At 41.3% G+C, this 23,478-nt stretch overlaps 1 protein-coding gene across 1 annotated transcript in view; it reads right to left on the bottom strand.

Annotated features, from left to right (window-relative positions):
* Window positions 1-23,478, bottom strand: part of camk4 (calcium/calmodulin-dependent protein kinase IV) — a 68,503-nt gene that overhangs the window by 18,218 nt on the left and 26,807 nt on the right. Inside the window, exons 3-6 of the mRNA XM_067437876.1 lie at window positions 14,954-15,032; window positions 14,249-14,311; window positions 13,899-13,981; window positions 11,974-12,046 (exon numbers count right to left, since the gene is read on the bottom strand). Coding sequence (XP_067293977.1) covers window positions 11,974-12,046; window positions 13,899-13,981; window positions 14,249-14,311; window positions 14,954-15,032 — 298 coding nt within the window. The remainder of the gene's footprint in view (window positions 1-11,973; window positions 12,047-13,898; window positions 13,982-14,248; window positions 14,312-14,953; window positions 15,033-23,478) is intronic.

The following is a 23,478-nucleotide window of genomic DNA, read 5'->3' as shown; positions in this document are numbered from 1 at the left end:
ATAGCTTATAACTCATTTACAAAGATCCATATGGGCAAAAGCTATTTTCCGAAAACAAGGCTGCTGAAAAAGTGGACAGGGACTAGGGATTAGCATAGCAACAGCGTCGCTAACAACAAATCACAACGCATTGTTGTGGCTAGTAGCCTATTACACTCAAAGTTTTTTAGAAAATACTTTATCATTATTTGTATTATTTACTTTGGTTTGCAAGTAAGCAATGCTAAGCTATTTGGGGCTAAGCTAAGTTCTAAAGTTCCCAAAAGGTCCATTATAGACTCACGACATACTGTATCTGTCACCTCTAAACATGGATTGTCAGGTTTAAGTGCTCTCCCATATATAATTCACATGGGAAAATCAAGCCTTACACTGGCAAAAACTTCTCTTAACTGTCAAACTAGTATGCACGACTGCCCATATAAAGGCAGAGTCACCACAGTCCCCAGTGTAAAAGCATTCCAACTGGTTTGTTTGCAATAGAGCCACAGACTGATTCCTCAGTGGAGGAGCAGTGCAGTGTGCCAGCTTCCCAACACCAATTATTATGGTGACATGAACGAGTGTTATCTTTTAGTGGGGTCCGAGGGGAATACTACCATCCTGTTTAAAACTCAGTGGAGCTGACACACATAAAGTACATCATCTCTCGCCTTCTCTTCCTCCTCTCATCTGACAAGAGCAGGAGGTCTGTAGCTTGCCACTGCTGCCATCTGTGTCTGTCCCCACACCAAGATTATTTTAGCAACTAGCCTTGTAATGTAGGTCCACAGAGTTAAAGGTGAAGTGTGTTATTTCAGTGCCACTAGTGGCTCCAAATGGAACTGCAAAATAATGACTGTTTTCAAACTTTTTAAACCTGCACTGTGTGAATTTTAGAGGCATCTAGTGGTGAGGTTGTGAATTGCAATCGTCTACTGCGGTCTCAAAACTCTGGCCAGTTGATAATACCTAGAATATCTAAATCAACTGCAGGCAGTCGATCTTTTTCCTACTTAGCACCTAAACTTTGGAACAGTCGTCTTAGCATTGTTTGGGAAGCAGACACTCTGCCAGTTTAAATCTAGATTAAATTTGCACCTTTTTAATATGGCACACACATAGAACATTATCCATTTATATTATTCGAATCAAGTTAAATGATTGTTTATCATTTAACTTGCATTAACTGCATTAACTAGGTCAGGTGGAACCGGGAACACTTCCCATAACACCTGATGTACTCGTTACATCATAAGAAGAATGGCATCTACGCTAATGTTAGTCTCTCTGTTTATCCCTAGGTTTACTGCAGTCAGCCGGATCCGGGCCGTATCCAGATCAGATGGTGACGTGCGCCTGGACATGACCAACACATCCCTGAAGTGCCTGCAGTGATCTGTGTGTGTCAATCAAACTCGCCCCGTAAAAGCTGCATCGACACAACATCCGCAATAAACCCGTCTCCAGCATGGCGACTACGATCTTTTGATTGAATAATCTTACATATATATATTTACCTAATATGACTTAAGACCTGTAATGTTGCCAGAAATATAATCATACACTGTATGTTCGTCGGCCAGATGAGAACTGGCACCCTGACTGAGCCTGGTTTCTCTCAAGTTTTTTTCTCCATTCTGGCCCTAAAGGAGCTTTGGTTCCTTCCTTGTCGCCTTTGGCTTTTGGCTTGCTCAGTTGGGGATACCTAAATTTCAACTATATTACCAACCTACCCACATTGACACTATATGATAATTAAAATTAGCTGGATAACATCACCATTTTCTCCAGAGTGGCTATACAGCCAAATCAAATTCTGTTGCATTATCTTCCTGTTAACACTGAAGCTGCTTTGAAACAATTGGACTTGTAAAAGGCGCTATACATATAAAGGTAATTTGATTTGATACACCACTGAAAACATAGTTATGTATATTATATTGCATTTCTGTCAATAGATCCTCATAAATACTACACACTGAACCTTTAAGTTACTGTCTTCACCGACAGATGTCGACCAACAGCAACATATATCTGGTTTTGTTGGATCCATCTGTTAGTATTGGTCAGCACTTGTTTTCGCCAACTAAACATGTTCAATCTGCATTTGTTGCCTACGTCTGACGTGACCTTTCTGACGTGATTGCGCAATCCTTGGCACGTAGCAGAGCAGCGTAAGATAAGCCATTTAGATTAAAAGTATATTCATTTTGATTTGATTTTTTTAAATGACAGATCGTTTCACTTGATAAGACCCTATTTCTCATTTGGGATCACACAGAGCCTCTGAAACCCTTCAAAGTGCTTTGAAACTGCATTGATTTGGGCCTTCAACATTTTGGTCGTCATGGAAGGCTATGATAGGGAGAAAAATACGGGAAGGTTTTCCCTTTAAAAACCCTTTTTTAATTTTCAACTGAAGAAAGAAAGACATGAACATCTTGAATGAGATGGGGTGAGTAAAATACCAGGACATTTTCATTTTGAAGTGAACTAATCCTTTAATATGTGCTTTATAAGTACCAATAAACAGCCAATATCCTAGTAATATGCATGCTATTAAGCAACTAGTTAATAATAGGCCTAGTTAATAAATATTGGACCCTAAACTAAAGTGTTACCAAAAGTAGCATTCATTGCATGCCGCCTACAGTATTTATTAAATAGTAAGTAAAATAATGTGTATTATTCCTCAACAACAAGGATTATGCTACATTGCTGCCACATGACAAAATGGGTAACTTCGTGGCATAACTAGTTTCAAACCTTCTGAGCAAGAAAGATCTTCAATTCCACCAGTAAAAAATACATCTTTTTCGTGAGCTCCAGACTTCAAAAGGAAAATTGCAATGATATTGCAGAGTCCCAAGCCACCGAGGACATCCCAGCCAATCAGACTGGCAGAAACCTACAAAACACAGATCCAGAGGGATGCTACACAGCCAGCTGGCTTTGATGTGACAGACACACAGATTCTGCTGTTGTGAGGGGAACTGTGAAACTCTTCACACAATAACACGTTCAAAAATGCTTCCTGCAAAGGCGGGTCACTTCAAAAGGGACTTGCAGCTTTCACGTTTCCTTTTCTCTGCTCCGTTTTATGCCCCAGTTGGAGCTAGAGAGTTGGCGTTCTCTTATTGCAGCCCACCAACTGAATCCAGCCCATGAGAAATTTGCCCACTTTCTTACTATCTCCTTGGCAACCGCCATCTTTGATGAAGTGAGAGCCAGTGGTGGAGAACACACTTTAAACGGAAATGCTTTTAAAATACATTCACACAGATGAAAAACATGCCTACTTTCTAATTCAGGCACCTCAATAAGGCATATGGATCCATGACTGATATAAACCGAGAGTGTATGAACAGGATATACAATATAGATGACAAGGTAGATAAGACTCATTTTATGAATTAACAAACAAAAGAAAAAGGAAGGAGAGAGAGAGAGAGAGAGAGAGAGAGAGAGAGAGAGAGAGAGAGAGAGAGAGAGAGAGAGAGAGAGAGAGAGAGAGAGAGAGAGAGAGAGAAATATAGTAAAATGGCTTGCCCATTCCAGAAGAAAATGATAAATGGTCTCCTGTGGTCCTCAAATGCAATCTAAATCCACTTATGGTGACTTCATATTGGAAATAGGATTCTCTTTCCACTATTAATGGTTTTACAGATGATCTAATGTGTGCATATACTGCTAGGTTGATGGGCAAAAAACTCAAAGCCTGATACATATGCATGAGTTACAAAGTATCACCAGTCGCTAGGTTTTTCTGAGTGGTTGCTAGGGTATTGGAAAAGTCTGATAATGCATTCTGGGTGGTTACTTAGCAATGATTCTGGTATCTAAATATAACTAGATTTCTAGTTTTCAACCTGTTTTATCATCTGCCAGAAGATACAGAAAACCACTGAACATTAAAATCTCCAAAACTGCAAAACTGCAAAAAAAACTGCAAAACTGCAAAAAAAAAAAAAAATATATATATATATATATATATATATATTATATATATATATATATATATATATATATATATATATATATATATATATATATATATATATATAAACCCTGGCCACAAATCAGGTGGGAAAATATTTTATTCTTTAGGCCCCATCTGCAGCCTGTGTTCAATGAAGGTGTGTGTGGAGGTGGTCCGGACCTACAAATATCTAGGTCTGCAGCTGGACGACAGTCTGGACTGGTCCAATAACACAGATGTCCTCTACAGGAAGGGACAGAGTCGACTCTACTTCCTGAAAGGCTGGAGTCATTTCATATCTGCCTGAAGCTACTGCAGATTTTTTACCAGACAGTCATTGCTAACGTAGACTGTAGTGGGTGTAGAACTTTCCTCTTTAACATCTGTGACAGAGAGGAGGACCCTCAGTAAGCTTTTGTCCATCTTGGACAGCATCCATCACCCACTGCAAGGTACTATCTCCATGCAGAAGAGCACCTTCAGCAGCAGGTTTAGCCATTTGTTTGATGTGCATGTGGAATTCTGAACCGCTAATATGTACGTATATCTCAAAGGGAATGATATGGCTAGAGAAAGTGTCTTTAGGAGATTTGAAATTCCACGTCCCAATTTTATTATGAGTGATGCTTAGAAGTGGAGCATGCACGGGCAGTTCTCAAGGGAGTTGGCTGTGTTCGCTGTGATCATTTCAACCCCATCTTCTGGCCCTGTAGCTGTTCCTTGTTGGAGACATGGTCAGAAGGCGAGCGTGGCTGCTTGTGCCCCTTCTCTGAGGAGTTGAAACGGCGACCCTGGCCTGCGGGAAGCCAAAATGGGATCTCATTTTTTAGGGAATAAAGAAGAATCTGCTCCGGGCCGACTAAATCCCGTGACCCTTCCATTTCTTCCAGAAATTCATGAGGAAGTGCCAATATCCTGGAGGAATCCATACTCAACACATCTCAACACACCCCTTACTTAAAAGGGGTACGTCAGCGCTGGGAAGATTAATCTGTATTTAAACTGGGTCATTAATGTAGTAGAAATATGAAATATTTTTTTATTTGGTGCTTTCTAGACTGAGAAAAGACAGAAAATGTATTTTTGTCTCATGGGGATGAAAGACAACAATTCCCAGAATGCTTCGCTGCCTTACGAGGCCACTCCCAAAGCCACCGCTACTGAATCACAGTGACTGAATCACTTTCACTTTCCCACCAAAAACGGGTGGGAATTCATTTTCATTTTTATAAAATCAGTTCAAGTAAGCCGCTTTCACACTGCACGTCGGATCCGCAATATTCCCAGAACATTGACGGGTCGCCTTCTGTGTGAAAGCAACCACGTCCCGGAATTGATTACCGAATTGAACCCGGGTCGGGGACCTAGTAACATTGCGGGGTTCGATCCTGGACAAGCGCTGTGTGAACAAAAGCCAAAACTAATGCCGCAACGTGTACGTAACGTAGTTATCGTGCGACTCCTAGAGCTTGTTTTTTCAATAATACAACCCTGCAGTGCCAGAAGAGCTAGTCTGTGTTTTAAACGCAGAGAGTGTTCGTATACAAAAGAAACTAAAATTAAACAAACAGAAATGTGCGCAAACTGGACACAAGTCGAGACCACGGAGCTCCTTACTATCCGCGCTGAAGTTGAGATCGTTCGCCAGCTCAGTGGAACGGTATGTGATGCGGTCGTTTATGAGCAAATAAAAATATTATTCTTGGCGCCAATCTTTTTCGACTCGTACATTATACGTCACATCCGGATGTCACGTGTCAACTCGATCCGGGACCGTTACGGGTTGTGTGTGAAAGCGCACATATTACAGTATTTCGCTGGCAGTGTGAATGGACCAAATCTAGCAGCCCGGGAACAAATGCCGGGTCGCATTATCCGTGTATTTGCCGGAATCGCAGTGTGAAAGGGGCTATAGAGAACAGACGCTACATTTAAAAACGGAACGTGTCCGTTCAACATGTGATTTAGCCGCTAAGGGAGTGTCACACAGCGCAAACTGTAGGAATCAGATTACATACATTCGTGATGAGCTGAGGTAAACGCGACCACACTCGCAGGATAGATTCACAGCGCGTGTTCAGTCTGGCGCGTTTTCAGTTCATGCCTTTGGAAGCTTGACTTTCATAGGAATTCATTTGAGAATTTGAAACACTTACTTTGCTCCTCCGGCTGCACCGTTTCCTTGAATGCCTGAGGCTGCAGCTGAGCTGTGAGTGCGATCTCCCATCCCCCATGTGCGAGTTGAAAACATGCGGAAATGGCTCCCTCTGTTGGCTGTAGTCTTTAGCCTCTGGCCAAAATTTTTTCCAGAAATAAAATGCATAACTCTCTTGTCTCAGGGGGATGGAGTGGGAGCACAATCATTCGAATATACTCCAGGGTTTCTATAGATACAAAGCCATATGCTAATCGCTGAATTAACCCTTTAATTCAAGCTATGTGAATTTGGGTATGTGGGATTGCCTCATGTTGAAGAGACTCTGGCGAGTTATCTCTCCCTTGGCAAGGCATCCTCACTGAAGACTCCAGTCCTGATCTCTAAGCCATGCCGGTTTACATCGCAGCAGGTGGGCAAAGCATACGCGGTGATGGCGGTGTTGTATGCGTATCAGGCCGACTTATTGAGGAACGTGGATCGTGGCTTGTGCCATCGGCCGCTCTCTTGGTGCAATGGTTGCCACAAAGCGTTCAACCCCCTACTAACTGGCTCTAGCTGGAGATAGTTCAGAAGGCAAGTGTGGCTGCTCGTGATGACAACATGACAAGACAATAAAGCAATATTTGCCAACTGTTTACCATAAAAACAGGTTCAACGACCAACATTTAATTCCAGGGATGCAAACTACTTTTTGAATTTCTTGGATTTGCATGCCATTTGCGTTATTTGTCACACAACGCACAAAGAAAAATTAACATACCAGTTTTCAGTATTTAGACAATAGATAAAAGTGAATGTTTGTATATTTGTTTCCAGGCTTTCTTCAGAATTTAGAAGGAAATTTATAAAACTCAAAATATTTTCAAACTTACACGAGAACAACTTTCAATTTCAAGTCCTGTGATTAGGAAAGTGTCATATATTAAAATAAATTAAAATAATTGGTAATTATTTCACATGCATTATTTTACATATACCTATACAGTATACACTGCCAGTCAACAGTTTTTTTTTAAAGGTTTTGGAAAGAATAAGGCTGAATTTATTTGATCAAAAATACAGTCAAAACATCTACATTCTGAAACATTATACTTTAAAATTACTGTCTTGCATTTTGATATAAAAAAAGCAATTCTGTGACCAAAGCTGCATTTTCAGCATCAATACTTCAGGCTTTAGTGTGACATGATCCATCAGAAATTATTCTAATATGCAGATTTGATGCTTAATTATTACCAGTTATTATTTGTGCTCAGTTATTAATAATGGTTCTTATTATTATGAATCCTGAAAAACAGAAATGCTGATAATCAGAAATGTTTCTTGAGCAGCAAATCAGCATATTGGAATGATTTCAGAAGGATCACGTGACACTGAAGACTGGAGTAATAAAGCTGAACATTCAGTTTTGATCACAGGAATAAATTTGACAATATACAATATTATTTAAATTATGATAATAGGTCCCAATATTACTGTTTTACTGCATTTTTCATGAATTTTCTTTACACTCTTTTCCACAATTGGAGCTCTATTCCATAAAATGACAGAATACATCAAGCTCCTGAAAGGGCAACTAATATAACCACTAGAAATGCTCTATAAAAACAGTTCATATTCTGCACTACATTATAATTCTTCTAGACCATACCAAAGCATTGTGTTATGGATTGATGTATTTAATTTTTAAAAGGGAATGTATAATAGAGGAATATTTAGTGATATAAAACTATTGCTCTATATGTAAAAGAGCTGTGTAAACATTCTTCAAAATGATTTACTATTTGCCATTTGCACCAGGAAAGACAAATTATGTAAATGTAAAGAAGTCATTCATTAAAGTTCATGATAACAATTTTAGTAAAAAAAATTTAAATAACATTTAGATTTATGTATTGTGTAGGGATGCGCCGAATGTTCGGCAACCGAAATAAGGTAAGTAAAAAGGCCGAATAATTTTTGCCGAACAATGACGTTTTTAATGACGCGATCAAAAAGTAACCCACGTAGAGTGAGAGCCGCGTGCTTTATGCAGCAAACATGTCAGCAGTGTGGAAGCACTGTTTAGAGCTGCATCTCATGTCATCGATGAGAAGAGGAACCGACTTTCATGTGAGAAAGCAGAGAAGCTACTTTTCATAAAGAAGAACCTGCCACTTTTCCTGAAGAAGTAGGCTAAGTAGGCTGATGTCTAGGACAGTTATTTAGTTGTTGTGGGTTCATCCACATTTTTTTGCACTATTCAATGCACATTAGTTGTTGTAGACATACAGAGTTACATTCTTTCAGCAGTCAGTTATAGGCCTAACATAGGCTATTCAAGAAGGGGGGCTTCAAAGATGGCCAAATAAAAAATATTTTTTATTTTACTAATTAATTATTTTAAGTTATGTTGTGCTTAGTTTGTATAATATCTGCTGAAATGTTAAAAAATGTTCAGTGTTAAATAAATATTTTGAAAAAGTATTTTTGTTATTTGATTTATTTCTCTGAAAAGCAACACAAAATAGTAAAAAGCAAATTTTTACTATTTAATTATTGTAATGGTAAAAAAATTGCCAAATAAATGGAAAAAATGCGAAACACCGCATTCGGTATTCAGCCTTCGGCCAAGCATTTCATTATTATTCGGTTTCGGCTTCGGCCAAGAATTTCATTTCGGTGCATCTGTATTGTGTATATACAGTATATACATTGTGTATGTATTGTGTTATATTTTTAGGTTAGTAAGTGGGGTTAAACATTGCTGAAGTTATTTCCAGTTAGTAATTCCGTTATATTTGCCAAGGCATCTTTTATTTTATGTCAGCTTTATTTAAATTAACAAAAAATGATTTAAAAGTTTTAGGGCTAGGTTTGCTAAAAAGGGCAATTAGTGTGAGAGCACAGTTCCAGAAATGTGCCGATGGGAATGGATAGTTAAAGATGCATTATGTAAAAAAAATTCAGTAAAATTATCTAAAAACTACTAGGCCAGTGTTATATATATTTTGTTCAATTGAGCACTTACAATATCCTATCCGGAGAAAATAGCTGTGAACCGAGTGAACCGGGACATGTGAGGGAGTCGCCTGTCAATTGCGTCATATCAGCGTTACCCTCTGTTTCCATTTTATTCTGGAGAAATGCTTTACTCTTAGCAGTGTGAACAAGTGTAGGGCCCTATAAAATCCGTTTTATTTTTTCCCAAATTCCGTTTTATTTTTTCCCAAATTCCGTTTTTTCCGTTTTAATTTTTGCAAATTCCGTTTTTTCCATTTTAATTTTTGCAGATTCATTTTTTTCCGTTAAAATGTTTGGCAATTAAGTTTTTTTTTTACCCTTTACTGTTATTTTGGTGAAAAAAGAGTGTGCTTTTAATGTTAATATAATAGAACATAAAACAAAAAATAGGAATGACCTTAAATTTATTGAGGTAACAAACATCACATTTACTTTTTAGGACAAATATGATGCAACATAACACTGCACTTCAAGTACTTCAAATATTAATGGTTATTAGCTTTAAACTTTCCGGTAAAATACATTATAATAGTTTATATAATTTAAAATGAAAGTGCTCCAGTAGCTTTTTCTTTCAAGTAATTTTTTTAAAAAAGAACTAAAAAAAAAAAAATCATAATAATCATCTTTTACATACAGTACTGTTAAGTAAAACATTTAAAGCTGAAAATTAACATTAAAAAATAACACATTTCACCATGAAATCATGTAGTGAATTGTTCTGTGTGTTTAACAATCACCATTATGATATCCAGAGCTGTGAAAAATAAAAATACACGGAAACACAACACTGCCTGAAGTTTTCCCCCCAACTTCAAAGGCCCCTTTAAATGATTAAAACTAGATGCTTTATTTTAACTTTAAGGTTACTTATCATGTAAACTAGCCATATACAGCATGCTAAGTGCATGTTTGGAACAGACTAACAGAGGGGAAAACGGTCGCATTTGCAGCAGATATGCATTGCTGCCTAATGTACCCATTATAAATCAAAGCACGAGATGACAGGGGTCGAGCAGAACACCGGAAAATCTGACAGAATGGACAATATTTGTCTGTATGTGCAATACACGAGCCGCGGTTCAGCTGCGCGCGCGACCAATGCTGCCTGAGCACAACGAGCGCGCGGCTCCCGCTCTCCATACGCAAAGCTTCTGCGCCGCCTGCGCGTGCAGTGTGAAACCGCTGTTAGCGTCGAGTTTCTTAACTTTTTCGCTGCCGAAAGCAGAGTCGTGGAGACCAACTTCGCTGTACTTTCATTGTTTTGAAGGGTGAGCTGAAATGACGGGAGGGGTTGTGTCGCGGAGATTTGCTTCCCCCCGTCTGCTGTTTCCTCAGACATACGTTCTTAACCCACACGACACAGAATTTCATTACAAATATGTAAAATTCCGGGGAAATCTGCGTTAACACCAGATTCCGCGTTTATATGCAGATTCCGCGTTAATATGCCAATTCCGCGATTCCGTGTCACAACAAGTGTCACAGCAGCCGCTGAGTGAACGCATAGAGTAACGTCATGACATAATTTAACACACTCAGATGTATCTAATATGATAAACAGAGCTGCGTTACCTCATACTCATGACCGGAAAAGCGGAAATGGCTCCAGCAAGTGTGACATAATAAAAGTCCCGCTGCTCACGAGGTGTGTGTTGCGTTCATCGTATTAACAATCGCTCCAGCGGCCTTGCTCAGCTCCCACAACACTCGGTCCTGCTCTGCTTCATACTACAGTAACGTTAATAACCGCATCCGTGAACTTTTCCACCCGCTGTGAGGTGAAGACTACATGTCCCAAGATTCTGCTCTCAAACTTGCCGCCATCAAACTACGCCTTTGTTTTGAATAGGCGATCTCTAGCAGATGGAAAAGTTACATAGTGCACCTTTAAAGAACACAGATGCAGCCGGATTATTTCCATAATGACCAGCGCAATCTACCTGTTAGCGTCTAGTTTAAGACACACTTTTACTCTCCTCCCATAAATTGTGCGCCTGAAAGGAAACTCCTATACATGCATATGCAATATGGTCAGCCGCAAAAAGCCTTTTCAGAACTAATTTATCAATGCGTGTCTTTAGTATATCCTGACAGTAGTTTTGTTTTTGTTTTTTACACCAAAGTAGGGTTTGCTCTGGCGCAAGCGGTTAGTAAATCTAGCCCTTTGTTTAAGTTAACAATAATAACCCTTGCTTCCAAATAAAATTTGAGGATGGTATTGAGTCATGGCTCTTTCTGGTATCCTTCTAAGATGGTTAAAGAAATTGGCTGTAAAAGGGAGAAAATGTTTACCGTATTTTTTCTTGGTGAGGTCAAACATCGTGCATCCAAACTATCCTACAGTATCATCTGTCATTTAATACATGCTAGCCAAATTAGGTAGATGCCAACATGGACAGGTTGCATGGCATGCTCCGATTCCCAAAAACTGTGAAAAACTACACACACATAAAAAAAAATTATAAAAAATATGGGCTGTATCAAGAATAAATATTTTTCAGAAATCTTCTTGTTAGGAATTTAGTGGCTGTGCATTTCTCATGTTCAGTAGCCTCTAATACAGTATTTGGCCCATTGTTTGTTTCATGTGTTAGATGGATAAATCACACCTATATGTCTGTTTAATAATTTGTTGGGTCTATAGTATATGCTTCAGAGCAATATTAATGTCAAACAATTTGGCACTTTGTTGGGTTGATACACAATGTCCAATGTAAAATCCTAAAGTCCTGAAACAAAGCCAATTGAGAACAACTAGTGTAACGCATCCAGTAGTTCAGGTAAAGCAAAAAAAAAAAAAAAACAGTAGAAGAAAGTCGCTTTCAGACAGAAAATGAAGGAGACTCACCGCGACTGCCTCGAGCACTTGTTTAACTGCATCAGCGGCGTCTCGTTCACTGTAGTAGCCCTTCTCCACCACCCTGAAAAATGGAAGGCACCATTTGGTCTCCAGTGTAACTCCATATTGAGCATAAAAAAGCTGACTGACTCTTTTTTTTTTTTCTTCCAATTTTCACTTCATTATTTTCCAGCCTTAGTGTGAGTCAACCACTCCTCAGCACACATGATGAATTGAGACGTTTCTATCGATTGTTTTTAAGTCGAGGCTTTTCTTTTAAATGACTCATGTTGTTGACAGCTGTATGGAAACGGGAAATAAGATAATCCTGAATGAGGATAAAATGGAGTGAATAAAAGTAAAATCAGTGGGTTTCACAGTCAAAGGTCCTCTATTAAATAGTTATTCGGCTATGTTATTAGTTCATGGCTGCAGACATGCACCTGATATTTTGCAACAGATGATGAAGGAAATTTCGTATAGTTTTGAGAACCCTGTTACTAGACCAACTAGATTTTGACATTTTCGGTAGAACATCTGACTACCAAGGCATTGCTTTAGTGCTATAGCTTATGTGCCACTGCTAAAGTTTTCTGCACTGTAAAATGTGGTAATATTTCTACCTGATTTAACCCCCTATTTTGTTGGTATACAATAATTGAGTTTGTTTCAGTGATGTTAAACAATATTTTTAATTAAAATATTAACAAGGTTACCCCTTTTTCAATGTGAGTTTCTTTTTTCCCATTGCTATGCAGGTCCCACTAGCCCTATTTTATTTTTGAATAATCTTTTTATACTTTTATTATTTTTTTGTTTCACATTATTTTAATGGTCCCTTTTGAACATTTTTGACTATAAGTAACATTGCATTTGCATGTTAAGTAACTCTCATTAGAGGTTAGAATAAGATATAATAAGACAATATAGAATAAGACAATATAGTAGGTAGAATAAGAATAATATGGTTGCAAAGTGAAAGTCAACAGAATGTTCAAAAGGGACCATCAAGATAGTGTTAACTATTTTGTACAGAAAAAACTGTATATATATTATTAAATAATACAATTTTAGAAGTGTATTACATTGTTTGCATTTAAGTATGACACTATTTTTTTATGAAACATACATACCTTTACTGTAATGTAACCCCTCCCCCAAAAAAATCAGTAGTGATATTTGATGCAATATATGATTTAAAAATCACTTAAACTAAAATGTATATAATTGTATCTATATTTTTGATATATTATTTAATAAATCATATATATAAATATGATATATATATATATATATATATATATATATATATATATATAAATATGATATATATATATATATATATATATATATATATATATATATATTTATATTTGACCACCTGCCTAATATTGTGTTGGTCCCCCTTTTGCTGCCAAAACATGGTATGTGGATCATGGTATCCACACGGGCAAGTCTTTGCTGCCCACGTGCATCAATGAGCCTTGGCCGCCCATGACCCTGTCACTGTTTCACCACTGTTCCTTCCTTGGATCACTTTTGTTAGATACTGACCACTGCAGACCGTAAACACCCCCAAAAAGCTGCAGTTCTGGACAACCCAGTCGTCTAGCCATCACAATTTGGCCCTTGTCAAACTCGCTCAAATCTTCATGTTTCTACACATCAAATTTAAGGACAAAATGTTAACTTGCTGCCTAATATATCTCACCCACTAAGAGATGATAATAATGTTATGCCTCTCCATGAAAATCTAGTCAAGTCTGCTTGCTTTGAAATGTAATAACAGACCTCTCCTCAACAAGCTTGTCTTAGCAAACTTAGCAAACACCATTAATTACAGTCCTCTTAAAAAGTGTCGATGAACAGCATGCAGTTCGCAGCTTAATCAGCCATTATTAGATTGTAGCACTTTACCCCCACGGTGAACTGACCTGTCAAATAATTCTCCGCCGGTAACAAGTTCTAACACGAGACTGATCTCCGCAGGGGTCTCAAAGATCTCCTTCAGTTTGATCTGACAGAAAATGGCATGAAAAAAAAGAGAGAGCGTTTCACAGGAGGAATTCAAAAACATCATATGATTAATTATTGATGTAGTCTACGGTAAGTATAATGTCTGACTAACATTTGCATAATCAGACCTTACTAAATCAAACACAGACAGAACTGCAGAGACAGGATGAACATCTAAGCGAGTGTTTTTGTAGATTCATGCATATTTTAGGCTGTGTAACTGCCATAGGACACAAGTAGACAAGTTTCTTTTTTCCTTTTGACTTACTATATTTGGATGAGAGAGACGCAATAATACACCTATCTCCGTCCGTACAATCTTCTTGTCAACCTGCAAAAACAACCAAGTTATTGCCTGAGTACAAATGAAAAAGGTGCACAATTATGAAGGCATTACAATCAGGTAAAGTGCAATGGCAACTTCAGCTAAGTGCAGAGAGAAAAACTTCAAAAGAGTAAGAGTAAATCAAACAATTTTCCACATTTAAAGGTGAAACTTGTATTTTAAAGAAATCTTTTCTTTTTATTCTCTTATTCTTGTTCTAGTCTTTCTATTTCAGCCATGTTATTAGGCCTAGTTCTTGCTGTAACTTGACGCTACTTTTATATATAGCACCTTAATGCAATGCCATAACGCCTAATATATAGAATCATAATATAATTACATATGCATTAGAGAGGCTTCAGATATCCTTAGTATTCCCTACACGGGCGCAAGAAAGCACAAATGATGGTATGTTATAAATGGTAAGGTATGTGAAGTACTGCTCTGACAGCAACACTGGCTGACAGCAGTTATTACTCATCATGTATCCGAGCGATGTCGAGAAATGAAAGACAACAGCAGTGAGGTCTTTAAGATCTTAGCAGCTGGAAGGAAGTCCTTACCGAAAACTCCTTGGCTACACGAGGCAGAACAAAGGCAAGAGATCAAAGCATGGTAACACGTGGAGAAATCTATCCGTGCACTTACTGTTTTTTTCAGCATTTTCACAGCATAGTGCTTCTGGGTGCCTTTCTGATGGCATCGGAACACCACAGATGTGGCTCCCCTGCAAGAGAGAAAAATAGCAAATGACTCATTTACATAACATTTTGCTGTATCCCATCCATTAATATTTACCCCCATAAAATATGATTCAAAAGTTTGGGGTCGATAGGATTTACTGTCATTACTCCAGTTTTCAGAAAACATTAAAATATGCTGATTTGGTAGCCTAGAAATCTAGACGCACCCTAGCGGCAGAAAATCGAATCTGCCGCGAGTATCGTCTAGCAACTCTCAATACACGTCTGAGCTGTAAAAAACAAATTCTGGTCAGGCCAATCACATATTGTATTGAGTCAGTGGGCGGGGCTTAACATAATGACAGCAGAGTTGCGCTTGCGTGCTACTAGTAAACACAGAAGCTGGCGAATGGCAGTCTTTCGAATCAGCTCTGACCGTGACTCTGGAAGACTTGGGGGTAAGCTTTGTTCTGAGAAAAGAACAAAGAACGGCACTATAGTCATTCTTAAGAAGGGAAGATGTGTTCTGAGTTTTGCCGGCCGGATACGGCGAATGTTTAATCTTTTAACTAGCTCTGCTTCACATTCGTTGCTCTGGTTGGTGGTACTGCTATCCTATCGCGTGCAGAGGGAGTTTGAAAGACAACCGTTTATCCTGCCCCTCGGATTGAGCCCTGTCATTGGTGAGTTTCCAGACCAAACATCTTGATGTAGGTCTGGCTTGTCATAGCCTGGATGCCAGCCGAACTTAGCCCCGCCCACAACATTTTTAGGTCGGCCAGTTCGGTCTGGCCTAGCTCCATAGAGGAGTAGTTATCCCTGAACAGAAACTGCTTGGACAAATGAAATCATCAGGGCGGGCTTTAGACGATGACGGACAGATGATCAACAGTAACGTAATCATGCACGTCATCAAAGGCGCTTGGTTACATTTGTTCAAATCTTAAACGGAGAGCTTGTTTGTATATGCAGTCACCTTCACAATTTCTCTCAGAAATGATGATCATGTTGGGTAAGTACTCTGTGTATCATTAAATTATTTCATTTTTTTACAACACCGGCAAAGATCATGTATTCCAGCTCGCGTGCAGAAAGGGTTGCCAAGTTTTTACAACAAAACCCGCCAACTACTAGTCTAAACAATAGTGTGGCAAGGGGGGCGTGGTTCAGCGAGGTCTGCAGCGGGAGAGAGAGCCGCGGGACGAGCGGTAAGTGAGTGGGTTGGACGCAGATTGATAACACCTGTATCTTGTTCCAGTAATGGGCGTGGGGAGAGGATAAAACGCCTGTGGAATCGGAAGCATGAGAGAGAGAGGGACTGCTGACACGACACCCTAGTGACCCTGAGTAAACCCGGAAGCTGAAGTGAGACCGGAACCCGGAAGTGATCTGAGACTGAGAAAGATACACGTTGAAGTGTACATTGTTTTGAGTTTATTGAGAAATAAAGTAAAAGCGTCAGCAGTCACGCCGACCCCTTGTCCTCTTCCTTCCTTACCTAAAGAACTTGTTACACTGGTGCCGAAACCCGGGAAGGAAGAAGGACCGCACCACCACCATGCAGACATCGTCCTCCACCCCACTTGTGGACATCATTTCATCCCTCGCGGTCCTACACCGCGAACAACATCAGGCTCTGCTGGACCTTAGGACGGATCAAGAACGAAGATTCGCCGCGATCGTCCAAGGACAGCAGGAGGACCGTGAGAGGTTCCGGAGCTGGCTCAACCGGGAGGCTCGCGCCGAGGCCGCCGGGCAGACCGGCGCACCGGTTCACTTGCCAATGCACAAGATGGGGCCACAAGACGATCCCGAGGCCTTCCTCGAACTGTTCCAGAGGACTGCGGAGGCCGTGGCCGGTGCGCTTGATGCTACTGCTGTCTGGAGAAGCCCAGGCGGCTGCCCAACAACTGCCGGTGGCGAACCTCCTGGTCTATGAAGACCTCAAGAGGGCCATCATCCAGCGGGTCGGCCGGTCGCCAGAGCAACACCGTCAGCGTTTCCGCTTCCTGGACTGGGGCGAGACCGGCCGGCCCTTTGCGATGGCCCAGCAGCTCCGGGACTCCTGCCGCAAGTGGCTACTGGCCGGCGGAAGCGACGTGGACCATATTGTCGATCTGGTGGTACTGGAGCAGTTCATCGCTCAGCTCCCCAAGAGAACAGCCGAGTGGGTCCAGTGCCACCGGCCCACGTCGCTGGAGACGGCCATCAACCTGGCGGAGGACCACATGGTGGCGTGCCCTGGGGTCGGCGAACCCCCACTAACTTCTTCCTCTCTCTCTCCCCCCTCTGTCTCTCTCTCTCGCCCTGTCCCTCTCCCTAGGTCCCGCCCACCGGGGCCCGGAATGGGCCCGGGGCAGTTTGGTAATTTGAGGGCCCCGCCCAAAGGGGCGGGGCTTATGGGGGCGGGAGGGGATAATGCTTCCGGTTCCTCCCTCTCTCCACGTCCATTGTCCAACCCACTCACCGCCACTGGGGCGGCGGGTAGGCCTGGGCTGGCCTGTTGGCGTTGGGGGACCCGGATCATTTTGTGGACCGGTGCCCGATGATGGACATCGGAACAATGATCCGGGTTCCGGACGTCCCGCAGGCCACCCCCGATCAAGCAGGAGAGTACCAAATACCCGTGAGTATCAAGGGGGGTACATATCAGGCCTTGGTGGATACAGGATGTAACTAAACCTCTATCCATCAAAGCCTGATGCAGCTGGGGACATTGGATACAAGCCGCGTGGTTAAGGTGCGGTGTGTGCACGGGGATGTGGTGGAGTATCCGGTTGTCCCAATCACGATTCAGTTCAGGGGAGAAAAACATAGTGTAGAGGTGGCGGTTAGTCCTCACCTCTGGCATCCGCTAATTCTAGGGACGAATTGGCCCGCATTTGCGGTTTTATTGGGGTCGTTATGTGCGGATGCCGCTTGGGGGAAAAAGGCTAGGATAGGGACGGCGCGTGTGCAGCTTGGGGAGACTGAGACGGGACCACTGGAGACGGCTCCGGAGGAACCGAGCGGGATCGAGAGACTGATTCTCTCGGACCGCGATGACTTTCCTCTGGAGCAGTCACAGGATGAAACCCTCAAACATGCCTTCCAACAGGTCCGCTCTATCGACGGCCAGTCTCTCCAACCCGCCTTGCCCGTCACCTGTGCCTACCTGGATGATATCGTGATTTACATTCACGATTGGCAGCGGCATATGCAGCATGTCAGGGCGGTCCTGAGGTCGCTGAGGGGAGCGGGGCTCACGGCCAATCCGAAGAAGTGTGCAATTGGGCGGGTGGAAGTAAGGTATCTGGGCTTCCACTTGGGCCATGGGCAGGTGCGTCCCCAAATTGATAAGACTGCCGCGATTGCGACCTGTCCGCGACCCAAGACCAAAAGGGGGGGCTGCAGGCCGGACGGCTCCCCGGCCTGAGTCGTGCGGTGGGGGTATGTGGCAAGGGGGGCGTGGTTCAGCGAGGTCTGCAGCGGGAGAGAGAGCCGCGGGACGAGCGGTAAGTGAGTGGGTTGGACGCAGATTGATAACACCTGTATCTTGTTCCAGTAATGGGCGTGGGGAGAGGATAAAACGCCTGTGGAATCGGAAGCATGAGAGAGAGAGAGGGACTGCTGACGCGACACCCAAGTGACCTTGAGTAAACCCGTAAGCGGAAGTGAGACCGGAACCCAGAAGTGATCTGAGACTGAGAAAGATACACGTTGAAGTGTACATTGTTTTGAGTTTATTGAGAAATAAAGTAAAAGCGTCAGCAGTCACGCCGACCCCTTGTCCTCTTCCTTCCTTACCTAAAGAACTTGTTACAAATAGCTTCTCAGGGGGTTCTCTGGGGGGAAAATGGTGTTTGGGAAGTAAAATGTGTTATTTTAAAATTCGCACTCATGGGCCTATATATCACATAATAGTTGCTTCAACCCACGGAAAAAACGTGGACTTGGCAACACAGTGCAGTTGAGCTCTGTTGACATTTGACAATGCACCGCTTCGTTGCTCTGATTGGTTGTAGGTCTATCCAATTTGTAGGTCTATCCAAAAGTCTTTCCTGGTTCGGTTGAACCACACCCCATAATCACAGCCCAATGGAGCAGTTTCAGACTCATATTCTGACTAGAATTGAGTATGACCACGTCAGGCTAGGCTTGTCAGGCTACTGATTTGGTGCTCAAAAACATTAACCCATTATTGTTATCGCTGATAAAAATTATTTTTTCTTTATTTTTAAGATGACCTAAAAAAAAAAAAAAAAAAATGTCAAAATCTTAATAGTCTTAATGCATTAATGCATTTTTGCAGCATAAAAATATTAAAAGGTAATAAAATATATTAAATGTTTAAAAAATTATCTTAATGACTCCTAACAAATTTTTCATGTTTAAAATACACTATTGTCAAAAGTTTTGAGATGCCTGCCACTAAATGCACATGAACTTTAATGCCATCCCATCTTAATCTGTAGGGTTATAGAGTTGGCCCACCCTTTGCAGCTATAACAGCTTCAACTCTTCTGGAAAGGCTTTCCACAAGGTTTAGAATTCGGTTTATGGGAATTTTTGACCATTCTTCTAGATGCTCATTTGTGAGGTCAGGCACTGATGTTGGACGAGAAGGCCTGGCTTGCAGTCTTTGCTCTAGTTCATCCCAAAGGTGTTCTATCAGTTAAGGTCAGGACTTCTATCGTCATAGAGAATTGGGGAAAGGCTTGGACTTAGACTAGTAAGCCACTACATAGTAACACCCTAGCAATCACTAAGAACACCTTAGCAACCATCCATAACACCCCTTAATAATAGATTAACAAATACTATAAATTGACATAGGAAAAACTTTGAAACAATGTGCATCTACCTACATTTTTGCAAACTTTACAAAAATATGCCTGATTTAGGCCCCGTCCACACGGAGACGCGTTTAGCTGTATACGTATACATTTTGTACCGTATCAGCATTTCGTCCACACGGATCCGTAGTTTTAGAAGCATGAATCCGATATTTTTTGAAACCGGGTCCCAAAGTGGATAAATCTGAAAACGACAATCTTCCGTTTTCGTGTGTACAGCGAAGAATCCGTATATTTTCTGAAACGGTGATGTCATCACACTACGTCCAGCACAGTGAAAGAGTTAAGGGATACAACTACAGGCACTGGGCATGCACACATCAATACCGCGTCATTTAATTAACGTATCTGCATTCTTGTAAGGATATGTTTAGCGTTGGGGTAGGTGTAGGCATTAATAAAACACATCTGTTAAGTAGCAGATGTATTTATTGTTATTTTATTGTGAGATTTTGCCTCACCTCCTACCAATGCTATACCCTTTCTAGCAACAACTCTTCTTCTCCGTTTTTAGTGTATTTCTGTGGCAGAGTAACAGCACCACACACTGGCCTGGCATGGAAACTACATCGTTTTTAGTCGGTTTTGGTAATCTTGTATGGACGCAGATATTATGAAAAAGATTAACCAAGACTCTTTAACTACAGACCTTCAGCAATTCTCCTCTGTTGATCTCTCCTCAGTCTCTGAGTCGGTTGACTTCTACAACAAGTCTCTGAGCAGCCTTATAGATCTTCACCCACCTGTCATAACTAGAATGGTCACCTTCTCGCGCTCAGCACCCTGGTACACCAGCGAACTGCGGAAGATGAAGACGGTTGGGCGCGTACTTGAGAGGCGTCTCAAGCTCTCAGGACTCACTGTTCATAGGCAAGCCTTTAGAGATCATCAGAAGGCCTACGCAAGGTCTTTGAGAGATGCTCAGTCACAGTTCTACTCTTGCATCATCAACAATAACCCTGGAAACTCCAAGAAGCTTTTCTCCACTATAAATCACATCCTCAAACCGCAAACTCACTCTTTTTCAGAAGCCACAGAAGAGAGGTGCAATAAGTTCATGACCTTTTTTAGGAACAAAGTAGACAACATCCACTTGCTTCTATCTAGCACCTCCGCTCTGCCTGTCCCGTCTGTTGATCCACAGCCAGGGACCTTCCAATATCTCTGCTGCTTCTCCATCATCACACAGCTCGAGGTTGAGGACATCATCAGAAAAATGAAACCATCCACCTGTGCACTGGATCCTTTTCCTACAGCCTTGGTAAAATCTAACCTCAGTGTCTTAAGTCCATTTATTACCAAGATTATTAATAATTCCCTCCAGGCTGGCCATGTTCCTTCATCTCTTAAAACTGCTATCATCAGACCACTTCTGAAAAAACCTACTTTAGACCCAGATGTTAATGACAACTACAGGCCCATCTCCAACCTCCCATACCTCTCTAAGGTGCTGGAAAAAGTTGTTGCTGCACAGCTTCAGGTCCATTTGGAGCATAACCATCTTTATGAGAAATTTCAGTCTGGTTTCCGCTCAGGACACAGCACAGAAACAGCTTTGGTCAGGGTCACAAACGATCTTTTGATGGCGGCAGATGCTGGTTCCCCATCCCTTCTCATCCTCCTGGACTTAACTGCAGCTTTCGATACAGTTGACCATAACATCCTCCTTCACCGTTTACATTCCACCATTGGTCTCTCTGACTCGGTCCACAACTGGTTTTCTTCTTATCTCACTGGGAGAACTGAATATGTTGCGTTAGGACAAGCTACATCCCTGTCACACAATGTCACCTGCGGTGTCCCTCAAGGCTCTGTGCTCGGACCCACCCTGTTCATACTCTACATGCTCCCCCTTGGCCGTCTCATCAACCGGCATGGGATTTCTTTTCACTGCTATGCTGATGACACTCAACTTTACTTTAGGACAAGTTCATCTCCCTCTGCTGACCTCACACCATCCACTTTGATCACTTGCCTGGATGAGATAAAGGCGTGGATGACGCAAAACTTTCTGCAGCTAAACAGCTCCAAGACTGAAGCTATCCTAGTCGGCACTCCACTTCAGGTCCAGAAGTCCGTTATCACCAGCATTGCTTTCTCTGATCAGGTCATTCCACTTTCCACTTCAGTCACCAATCTGGGGGTCAGAATGGAATCACAGCTTACTTTTGAAGCGCACATCAAACACCTGTGTAAGACCTCCTTCTTCCACCTCAGAAACATTGCCAAACTTCGTCCCATTCTATCACTGGCTGATGCGGAGAAGCTTGTCCACGCCTTTATCTCCTCCAGGCTGGACTACTGCAATGCGCTCCTTATTGGCATCCCTAGCAAAAATCTCCAGAGGCTGCAGTGTATTCAGAACAGCGCTGCTAGGATCCTCATGAGGGTGCGCAAATACGACCATATCACCCCCATTCTAAAATCACTCCACTGGCTTCCTGTGTCGTTCAGGATCGAGTACAAGATTTCTCTCCTTACCCACCAGTGCATCCATGGTGATGCTCCCTCCTATCTTAAGGAACTCCTCACCACACAAACAGCCACTCGTAACCTCCGCTCTGTTTCGCTGTATCGCCTCAAAACTCCCACAGCCAATCTCCGTACTATGGGGGATCGGGCCTTTTGGTCTGCAGCCCCCAGTCTGTGGAATGCTCTCCCTGACCACCTGCGGACTCCACAGACTATAGATACTTTTAAGCGTGGTCTTAAAACCCACCTTTTTAGCAGAGCTTTTAATTGACTTGCTACTTCTTTATTTTATTTTATTTTTCAGTTTTATTTATTTATTGTTGTTGATTGTTTTTTTTGTTTTTTAATTCTGTAGCACTTTGAGATTTTGTTTAATATAAAGTGCATTATAAATAAAATGTATTATTATTATTATTATTATTATTATTATTATTATTATTATATTTCTTGAAACGAGGAAAAAAAAAGATTGGATTGGGAAAGCTCTGGCTTCGTGTGAACGGGACATTAGCCTGCAGTTATAAGCTAAAACGAACACTTGTGGAGGTAAAACACCAATAACTTTATTCACACAAATTATGATTACAGGGGGATATTTTATTATTTTGCGCTGCGATTCCTTGCACACCACTATGTTATGACCTCATAACACTTTTATTATAGTGCATGTTGGTAAAGTAATATATCTTGACATTTTCATAACATAAGCAGCTGCATATGTATGGCTTTTTGAACTTGTTTCTGTAGGTCATCTGCTACAAAAAATGGAGAAAAAAAGTTTAATCTATTAAGGAAGTGGGTTCTTTTAACCTATGCAAGGAGAAAATTGCTTAACAATCACTCATACACCCTAATACACCTCTATACTCCTGCGAGAGGACTTAGATCAGAGGGCAAATTCCTTCTTAAGATCCCTAGATTTGCTTAAAGACAATGGGAAAATCGGGCTTTCAATGTGATTGGACTTTATGGAACAATCTTCCACACTCTATCAGAACCGCGTCAACTTCACCTGAATTCAGAACTAGCCTAAAAACTCATTTTTCTTTGGCTTTCAACTTATCATTTTGTTTTAATTTTATTTCTAGCATAATGCTATTATTAATGTTTTTTTTCTTCTTTGTTATTTACTTGTATTGCCTGTGTTCGTTTTTAAACGTGCTTTATAAATAAACCTGAACTT

Source organism: Pseudorasbora parva, chromosome 3, assembly GCF_024679245.1.
Source record: "Pseudorasbora parva isolate DD20220531a chromosome 3, ASM2467924v1, whole genome shotgun sequence".
Taxonomy (NCBI): Eukaryota; Metazoa; Chordata; class Actinopteri; order Cypriniformes; family Gobionidae; genus Pseudorasbora; species Pseudorasbora parva.
This window is presented reverse-complemented; position numbering and strand designations above follow the sequence as displayed.